This window comes from Gavialis gangeticus, unplaced genomic scaffold (assembly GCF_001723915.1).
Source record: "Gavialis gangeticus isolate Ggan-Ray unplaced genomic scaffold, GavGan_comp1, whole genome shotgun sequence".
NCBI lineage: Eukaryota > Metazoa > Chordata > Crocodylia > Gavialidae > Gavialis > Gavialis gangeticus.
In genome coordinates this window covers 338,972-348,726 of record NW_017729013.1, presented here as the reverse complement: position 1 = coordinate 348,726, position 9,755 = coordinate 338,972, and the positions used below count along the sequence as shown (strand labels likewise).

General features: G+C 42.9%; 1 protein-coding gene across 3 annotated transcripts in view; it reads left to right on the top strand.

Annotated features, from left to right (window-relative positions):
- TPST1 (tyrosylprotein sulfotransferase 1) overlaps positions 1–9,755 on the top strand; it is a 59,339-nt gene that overhangs the window by 12,615 nt on the left and 36,969 nt on the right. For all 3 annotated transcript variants that reach the window (XM_019511348.1, XM_019511346.1, XM_019511347.1), the window contains exon 2: positions 251–1,192. In XM_019511348.1, coding sequence (XP_019366893.1) covers positions 285–1,192 — 908 coding nt within the window. In that variant the 5' untranslated portion in view covers positions 251–284. The remainder of the gene's footprint in view (positions 1–250; positions 1,193–9,755) is intronic.

Below are 9,755 nucleotides of genomic sequence, written 5' to 3'. Positions count from 1 at the left end.
TTTTTTTTTTTTTTTTTTTTTTTTTTTCAGCCTCTTGTTCCACATCTGTAGTTGTCTCCTTGTGTGTGACATCAAGAGCTTGGGTGCTGGTGAGGAAGCTCCTGCGTGACTTCAGTCATTAGTGTACTGCAGGATGGTCGTACAGCAGGTGTCTTGCATCTTCAGTTTGTCTCGATTTTGTTCTGTCCTGGAAATTAATTCTTACTGGGGTCCTAACTCTTGTTTTCTTTTTTCTGTTCCCCCCACCCAGGTCTCGATTATCTTAGATTTAAGATTTCCATGGCATGAAAATCTGCAGATCATCTGGAGGAACAGACCTGGTTGTTTACAGTGACTGTTTTTTCAAAATGGTTGGAAAACTCAAACAGAACTTGTTACTGGCGTGTCTGGTGATCAGCTCGGTAACAGTGTTCTACCTGGGGCAACATGCTATGGAATGCCACCACAGAATAGAAGAACGCAGCCAGCCCGTAAGGATGGAAAGCGTGAGAACCACTATGAGAACTGGTTCTGATTTAAATACAAATAAAACCTTTGCTTACAACAAAGACATGCCTTTAATATTTATTGGAGGGGTGCCTCGAAGTGGCACTACGTTGATGCGTGCCATGCTAGATGCTCACCCGGATATCCGCTGTGGGGAAGAGACCAGGGTAATCCCACGAATCCTGGCGGTTAAACAGATGTGGGCTAGATCAAGCAAAGAGAAAATCCGACTGGATGAAGCTGGAGTCACAGATGAAGTTCTGGACTCAGCTATGCAAGCCTTTTTGTTGGAAATCATCGTGAAACATGGAGAGCCTGCACCTTATCTGTGTAACAAGGATCCTTTTGCTCTAAAGTCCTTAACTTACCTTGCCAGAATTTTCCCCAATGCCAAGTTTCTTCTAATGGTACGGGATGGTCGTGCATCGGTGCATTCTATGATATCTAGAAAAGTCACCATAGCTGGGTTTGACCTCAACAGCTACAGGGACTGCTTAACTAAGTGGAACCGCGCTATAGAGACGATGTATAACCAGTGCATGGAGGTTGGTTTTGAAAGATGCATGCTGGTACATTATGAGCAACTTGTACTGCATCCTGAAAGGTGGATGAGAACTCTCTTAAAGTTTCTGCACATCCCATGGAACCAAGCAGTGCTGCATCATGAGGAAATGATTGGGAAAGCAGGTGGCGTGTCTCTCTCTAAGTAAGTATGAGTAGATCTGTAGAGGGTTTCAAGAAATGCACTTAGTTGTTTAGAGGCGAATTGCACCTTGATGGCTGTAGGCACAAGTTGCACTTTCTATAAAGTGATTTACTGCAAGTTTTACTCTGTATTAAAGAAAGGACCTGACCAGCTCTCTGCCAGACTAGCTGTCTGCGCTTGCAGCTCCTGGGTGGTAGGTCTTCATTGAGCAAACTGCTATCCTGGGATGAAACCGAGTACAAAAACCAGCAAATAACTGAGGCACTGGATATTTATCCCTCAAAAAGTGAGGAGGGACTTTACACAGATGTAAAGCTATGTCATGCATCTGCTCTACCTTTTTTTCTTTTTTTTTCAACTAAAGGAAACGAGTCCCTTTAGTCCATAGGAGAGGTGGTGTTGTGGGTCTTTACATGACACCAGTTGTAATTGCAGGCTTTAGAAACATAAGTACTGACAAATATCAGCCTTATTCTGCTGCTGTCTGCTTCTCACTACAGCCATATTAATGTTTTTTTATCTCTAAAACAAGCTTAAGATTCACCATTACCTTCCATTGATAACTTGGGAGGCTTTCTTGTTGTCAGAACAGAATTCCTGTAGACTTCTTAAAATTCAGTCAGATAGATGTTGGACCTGGACTAGGGCTCCTAAGCACTAAAAATACAAATAAAGCAGAGGCAAATTTGCAATAATCCACTATTATAAGGATACAGTGACAACACATCAGTAATATTTGCACAAATACTGACAGCAGTGCCTTTTTTGGTTGGTTTTTTTCCCCTCAGTTGTTTCAAGCAGATTAATACGCTAAATTAACATTTATCTTCTCCACTGAGTATAAACCTAAAGAACAGTGTAAACCAACAAACAAAAAATCTGTTTTGCTTATACTGATTAATGCTTCAGAACTATAAAGCTAACTGATTAGATGTTAAAAATTGAAAGCCAGCTATAACTAGCTATAAAAGTCCTCAGCTGGCTAAGCTAGTATTTACCTAGAGAGCAATTTTATTTATTTACTTATTTATTAAGACTTAAATACAGCTACATGTGGTTGATAGAGAAGACCAGTGAGGTGTCAGCCTACTGCTATAGAAACTATTACCTTTATAAAATCAAGGGAAAACATAATGGCATGGAACATTTCCTTCTGAGCTACAATATGTTTGGATTATATAAGAGTCATTAATAATATTGGGGTAATTCCTAAAAGAGATTGGACTTTATTGAGCTGTATGTTTATACAAACATACTAAATGAGGGACACTGCCCTAAAGGAGCTTGCATCCTAAACGTCTGGACAAAGCTGCTAAATGTGCACAGAACCTCTTTTCTTTTCCAAAATAGTATAAAAAGAAAAGCTGTGTTGGTCCATCTGGCATCTGGGAGGTAGGAACAGAGAGGTTTGGGGGGGACTAGACTCCTGAAGATGGCTAACTTAACACCATTGCTTGCAGTTGTGGCTTGGAGTGACTGGTGTGTGAATGTGGATGTCCTTTTTGCAAATCCCTCCAGGATTCAGTCAATGAAGGAAACCAGTGCTGCCAAAAATAAGATAGAGAACTCTCCCAGCACAACACAGCTCATGATGGGAAGCGGGGATTGAGAGAGGAGGGTTTTCTTTTTTTCCTTTTTTTTTCTTATGATACTAGACTACTATGTAATGCTTGTATTGGAATATGTGGAAGCAACTGGATCTTTTAGGTCAATGACTCCATCTGATATTACTATAATATATCTTTCTGAGTCGACAGGAACTTGTATGAGTCTCACAGCCTTGCAGGCCCTTTAAAATGTTGGCTTTTCTCGGCTGCCGGCTGTGCAGCTACAGTCTTCAGAATATAGACTCTGTCAGCAGTTTCTAACCAATTAATCCTTCAGTAAAGGCAGTTGTGTTTTCTGATGCAACACAGTTGAGCTTTTAAATCAGGAACTCCTAAAAATGTAGCAGTAATCGCAAGTGTTGTGCTTAGAAGTTTAAGTTACTCTGAAACTTCAGTTGTGTAGTTTTCTTAAGTATTAATTTTGCCATTTAAAAAAAACCCCCAAAACAAACTTTAAAACAGCAAAACCTTAATGTTCCATATCCTAGCTACCTATGAGATGTGAGTAATATCTAGTATTACTGAGACATCTCCCCTTCCCCTTCATAGCAGAGTGTTTGTGGGTGGTGCTATGAGGTTTCTTTTTTCCTACAGAAATGTGATTGTTGGTTTATTTGCCATGCTTATTGACCATGTTGGGACAGTTAATGTAGCAAAATAGTACTAATCTACAACTTCCAGGTTACTGTTTTTGTGGTGCTTAGATTCCTGGATGCAGAATGACCTTATCTAGTATACATAGTTGTAGATGATCTGTGGTGGGTTAACGGGAGGGAGAAAGAGGGACAGGCCTTAAATTTCAGAGTAGAAAAAAATTACTGTTAAACATTTTTTAAAAACATGAAACTTTTCTTGTTGTGCAGCTATTTCATGTCTAACATGCAGCGACTACATTTTCTCATAGCAGTAAAGGGGTAGTTTAGAGAGAATGTGTTTAGTATTCTAAGATTTGGGCCTAACATTTGAAAAATAAATTTCACTTCACTTTCATCAAGGACTATGTGTCTGTTGGGTAGGATGTTGCCTTTTTATTAGTCTCACAGGGCGTCTATATACATGCTCCAGGGTGAAGGATGGGGCACTTTAATCGGAGCGGCTGTGGGAGCTCATTTAACAATCTTTAGTTAAAGTGTCCCTGCTGCCAGTTGGAAATGCGGGGACACTGAATACACGACACGGAGGCTGCTGGATCATGCTCATTGGCATCAATTAATTATTTTACTTCAATTATTTAATTTTATCTAATTATTTAATTAATTAACATTAATTAATAGATGAATCAAGCCTGCTCTGATGCGTGCCAATTAGCACATGTCAGAGCAGAGGTCCATCATGTGTATAGATGCCCTTAATCTTTAACCACCTTTGAATGAAACCAGTATAGGAATTTTTTTTATGCAGTTTCTGGCTCTGACTCTTTTTCCATCTCTGCACTCAACAAGTGCAGAGTGCTGCGCCTAGGGTGCAAAAATAGCCAGCATACCTACTGACTGGGAAGTGACCTTCTCAGCAGCACAGAAGCGGAAAGGGGATCTCGGAGTCATAGTGGACTCCAAGATGAACGTGAGTCGTCAGTGTGACGAAATCATCAGCAAAGCTAACCGCACTTTATCATGCATCAGCAGATGCATGACAAATAGATCCAAGGAGGTGATACTTCCCCTCTATGCAGCGTTGGTCAGACCGCACTTGGAATACTGTGTCCAGTTTTGGGCGCCGGACTTCAAGAAGGGTGTTGATAGACTTGAGAGGGTCCAGAGGAGGGCCACTCACATGGTTAGCGGGTTACAGGACTAGCCTTATGTGGAGAAACTGAGGGACCTGGACCTCTTCAGCCTCTGCAAGAGAGGTGATCTTGTGGCCGCCTACAAATTCATCAGGGGGGTCCAGCAATGGATTGGAGATGTTCTGTTCACGAGGGCACCTCTTGGGGTAACAAGGAACAACGGTCATAAACTGACAGAGAGCAGATTTAGGCTAGATATCAGGAAAAACATCTTCATGGGAAGGGTGGCCAAAATTTGGGATGGGCTTGGGACGTTAAGAGAAGGCTGGATAGGCTTCCGGCTGGGGTCGTCTGATTCCAGCACTCTTTCCTGCCTAGGCAGGGGGTTGGACTCAATGATCTATTGAGGTCTTTTCTGACCGTAGCATCTATGAATCTCATCATTGAATTCTTTGTTGTCAGTTCTTTTCCACATATTAGCCTGACCCCTTCAAAAGCATTTAATGTTCTTGGGAAGACTAAGATATCAATTCAAAATAGGCAGTGGTTTTAAAGAGTGTTTTTGGGGTTTTTTTGTTTTTTTTTCTTTTGTTCTATTTTTAATGATTGTTGCTCCTTTTCTGAGAGGGTCATGGGGGATAAACTCCAGGTCTGCTATACAGGAATATATGAGTTGTGCACATAAAGATGGCATTTATCTGAAATTATGCTGAAGAAAATTCATCAGCACTGAAGAAACTGTTATGAAGAGTAACGGACAGAAATGGCCATTCCTTAAGAAAATTTTAAGCAAGATGTAAAACGTGTATCGTTTTAGGCTGACTATTAAGTAGCACTTCTTTCAGCTTAGTTCAAGCCAACAGATCTACTTAAATTACCCCCCAAAACGCAAACTTTCTTCAGCATTAGAATTTGGGGGGAATCGTCTGTCTGATTGCAGCATTCTACCTGGAGCATGAGCGTGCGACTCGGCCTTCCACCTGGCCATGGCCATTCTCAGATTTCACTAGTGGTTGAAGAGAGCAAGCTTCTGCTCCAATTGGATCTGTCTTCACAACACTGGTAATTCATCCCATCTGTAGTCCCTTGATCTGATAGCATGGATGTTTGTGTGTAAGTACCATGGACAGGGACTGCTGTAGGCAAGGCCAGGAGATTCTTCTGCAACACAGAAGACAGGTACCCCAAAAAAACCTTTTATATCTAAATGGCGAAAGTTTTCTATAGGTGGTTCTAGCAGGGACCCAACCAAGCCCCATACTTACCAGGGCGGCAACCACCAGTGTGCTCCGCAGGTGGCAGGAAAGCAGTGAGCCCGCAAAATGATGGGGAGCTCTGCCGCTTCCCTGTCCACAGGGTGCAAAAAGTGGCCATCAGGGAGTGGGCTCACAGCTGGCTCCTTTCCCAGGCTGGAGAAGAGTTGGAGCCTTGGCTCTGCGCAAGCACAGAGCCCAGCCAGCAAAGCGGGCAGGTGGCAAGAACGGACTGTGCCACCTAGGGCCTGAGAGCCACAGGTGGAAGTGCTAATAAGCCCCTCTGGGGCTCTTAATGCCTGTCAGCAGGCACGGGGCACATGGGGGCAGGCAGGGATCCAAGTTGGCCTGGGCCAACCCAGAGCTTCCAGTACGAAAGAGTGCCAGCCCCAGAGGAGCAGAGAATACTGGTACAGGCACTGGCTTACACTACATCTCCCCACCAGAACCCAGGATCTGGATCAAGGACCAGCAAGCCATTGACCCTACACTGGGAACACTGACCAACCCTCAGCTACAGAGGTCAGGTACGCCTAGAAGCCTCACAGAGGTTTGTGGTACCTGTGGCCCCTGATTATTCAAAGGGCCCATCCCAGAACAGACCAGCCCACTTGGACTTGGCTCGTGGAAGGGGATCACCTCAGACAAAACAACCGAGGTACACTGCTGGGTCAAAGAGGCCTCAAGTGGGCATAAACGACATTATTTGAGTTTTATAGTTGTGTATTCGTTTCTCTCTATTGTGGACCCATTTGCCTAACACGCAAAGCTAGATGCCTGATGAGACCAGGTGCCCACGCCAATCACTGATGACACCCAATTGGAAAGGGGTGGGGTGTAGGAGGGCAGAGCCCCACAGAAAACTTGCAGGCATCAGAGCCCACATCTCAATGAACCCCAGATTACCTGACAGTTTTTTCCAGTAGCACCAAGTCATGGTGGGCGAGACACAGAACAGGGGAAGTAAACACCTGCTGAATGTGCAGCATCTGGGCCTCACCCCTGGTGCGTGGGCGACTGGTGCTTCCAAAAACTCAAGCAGGATTCCTCAGTGCTTTTAAATAATGTTCTTGTTCCTGCAGTTTGCAGACTGGCATTGAGGAGTTAACATACTAGCCATCAAACACCGTGCATTAGATTTGGCCTTTAGAGCAGACGCCAAGCTCAGGACGTCATTGCTGCAATCCCCATTCATCTACTGTAGCTGAAGCACCTTGGCTTGCAGACCTGACTTATACTTGGATCCATGCTGACACATTTACCTTTCCTAGTAACTGGTTCTTGAGTACACTTTCAGTATGGATCCCATGATCTTTGCTGTTTTGAATCCTCAGCTAACATAGGCTTTATGCCAGCACACAGGAACATGAAAAGGGAACAGGGAAATGTCACAGCTTTGATGGAAACTTTTTTTGAAGACTCTAATCTTGCATGCATGAGGTTCATGCAGAACTACATTGGGATTCGCACTGACCACAGCGCCTTGCAGATTCACAGTTACTGGAGGGTAGTTAACTATTCTGCACTTAAGATAACAAGGGGTCTTTGCACTCCGGTCTTCTGAACTAATAAAATCAGAGTTGGAATTGTAGGCAAGGAGCCAGATGGCAATGTTTGTGGTAAGGAGATGCTCTCTAGTAAGCTTTTTATGTGCAAGGGGAGACTGGTCAAAGGAAATGAGAATTTGATCAAATTCTGTTGGTGTTGGTGATCTTTTCCCTGAGCTGAGGAGCCTTGTGATTTTGAAATGTAATGTTTTCCCTTAATTGGCTCGGTGACTTGCCTTGAAAATTTCTCAGCTTTGTTTTCAATTGTTGTAACTTGCCATCATCACTTATTCATCCTTACAGTCCCCCCACTCAGCAGGCTGTAGGCTGACATTGGAGCCATGCCATCTTGTTCTAAACTCAGCCTCCTAGTTGGTGTCCTTTGTTTAAAAAGGACTTTTTGGAGAGAGTTCAGATTTTACACCCCTGGACAACGGAAGTCTTCAGTCCCTCCCCCATCCCCATTCTGCCATTATTTAAAAATTTGACTTAAGTCACTTTTTGACGGGGGGCTTTTCTGAGTGAAAGCTTATGACAACGATCTGTAACCTTGTGGCGGTGTACCCAAAATAACTTTTTTTTTGTGGAATAGGCCATATGTCAAACTGTCTGTCTCGTGAAATCTTGTAGAGCTTTTCAATATGAAACTCATCAATTTGTGTTTAGGATTATATTTACAGGTAGGCTGTTTCTCTTGTCCAAATAATGTTGGCCATCTACTGATTTTGTTGACTTGTGAGGGAAAGAGAGTTCCTCTGCCTTCACTTTCACTCTTCTTCTTCCTAACTTGGTTATTTCCTGCTGCTCTCTTAAATCATAGACTGGATTTTTGGATGCTTGCGTTTTGTCTCTTTGTTTTTGGTTTTTTAATATTCCACACCTTTTTTTCTTTCCCACTTGATTTAGGGGAGGTTGTAAACCCTTCCATCCTCTTCTACATTTGCCTGCTAATCCCCTCTTTCATTCCTTTGTTGCTATTGCAGATGTTCCTGGAGCCTTACTGCCATTTCACTTTAGTTAATCAATTTCCCTTGGTTCTGGTTTTTATACAACTTGGGGAAAATGTTGCAAAGGGCATGAAAGATGCAGGATTTGGAGTAGCTCAAAACCTTCTGTGGTTCTCAAATAATTGCCCATGTGGCTGTTCAAGGAATGCATTATAGCATGCTATCTGGGTATAACTAGTATTGCTAATGTATCTCTGGCATTTGCCACCTAACTGGCAGCAGCTGTGGACCATGGATGCAAAGAAATGCTATCCTTTTGAGGCTTAGTGGGAAAATAAGTGTCTAAGCAGGATTCCTACGGGAATAGCTCTCTTCTAATGCATTTTTTCCTCAAACTACTTGTGGCTAGTTCTGGGTTTGATATTGTCAGCTGTTTCACTGTCAATTATTGCTGCACTTCTGAAGTGGAGTTTGAAACTGCCATGCTATCAGTGTACATGCTTACATACATGTGAGAGAGCTTATTGAATTGTGAGTAGGCTTTACACACAAGACACTTTTCTTGTTGGCATGTAGGAAAAAAACTGCCTGCTCGGGTGGTCTAGGCAAGGTTCTTTTCCTGGTTTTGTGCTCTCTCAAATGACTTCCTGTGCATTTGCTTAAAAGACAAACTTAGTGTGTCTTTATTCCTGAAGATGAATGACTGGCTGAAGATGCTAGTGTGCTTCTGTGTTACCCCTCGCCAGGTGTTAATTGCTGGGAAATGCCTTATATTGAAGCTAATGCTACCAAAAATGAAAATGAGAACAGGCAGGATTTGTTTTACAAGTACAAAATGCTGTTTGTTACTCACAGGCTGTTTTATAAAGCATCCTGATCAATTTATCTATGTTTTGCTACTTTTCTGGGCCCTTCTCTGTGCAAGACGGCAGAATTTCTCGCTGCCTTGCTGCAATCTGAAAGTGGTCAACGAGGTCTTTGCTTACGCCGTGGCTTTTTATCATTTCATAAGTCTTCTGTCATGTGACTTCATTGCTGAGGCGACCTCTCCCTTGACATCCCAGTCCCCGTTGGTAGAGCCAGTTTATAGTTCAGGGTGACTGTATTTTGGAGAAATAGCACTAAAGTTAGAACTTGCTATGGTTTGCCTGCGTCCATTAGGAGTATTAGCCCAAGACAGAGAGTAAAGGACAGCTAGAGGCCAACGACCAATGTAAAATCACTATGGAGTTTGCTCTCTGATCAACACGCGTGCATAATTGCTCTTAAATGGAATCCAGATAGTGTTAAGCAAAATTCCTCACAACATTACAAGCATATAGTTATTTGTTACTCTAAATACAACATGCAGGAACTGTTCAGTTATTAAGTTAATTAGACAATCTAGATTAAACTCATTCTTGTAACTTGACAGAAGTCGGCGGACTGACTGCAGTTTCCCCTGCCCCTCTTCCCTCCCCCCCCCCAAGCCAAAAACCCCCGC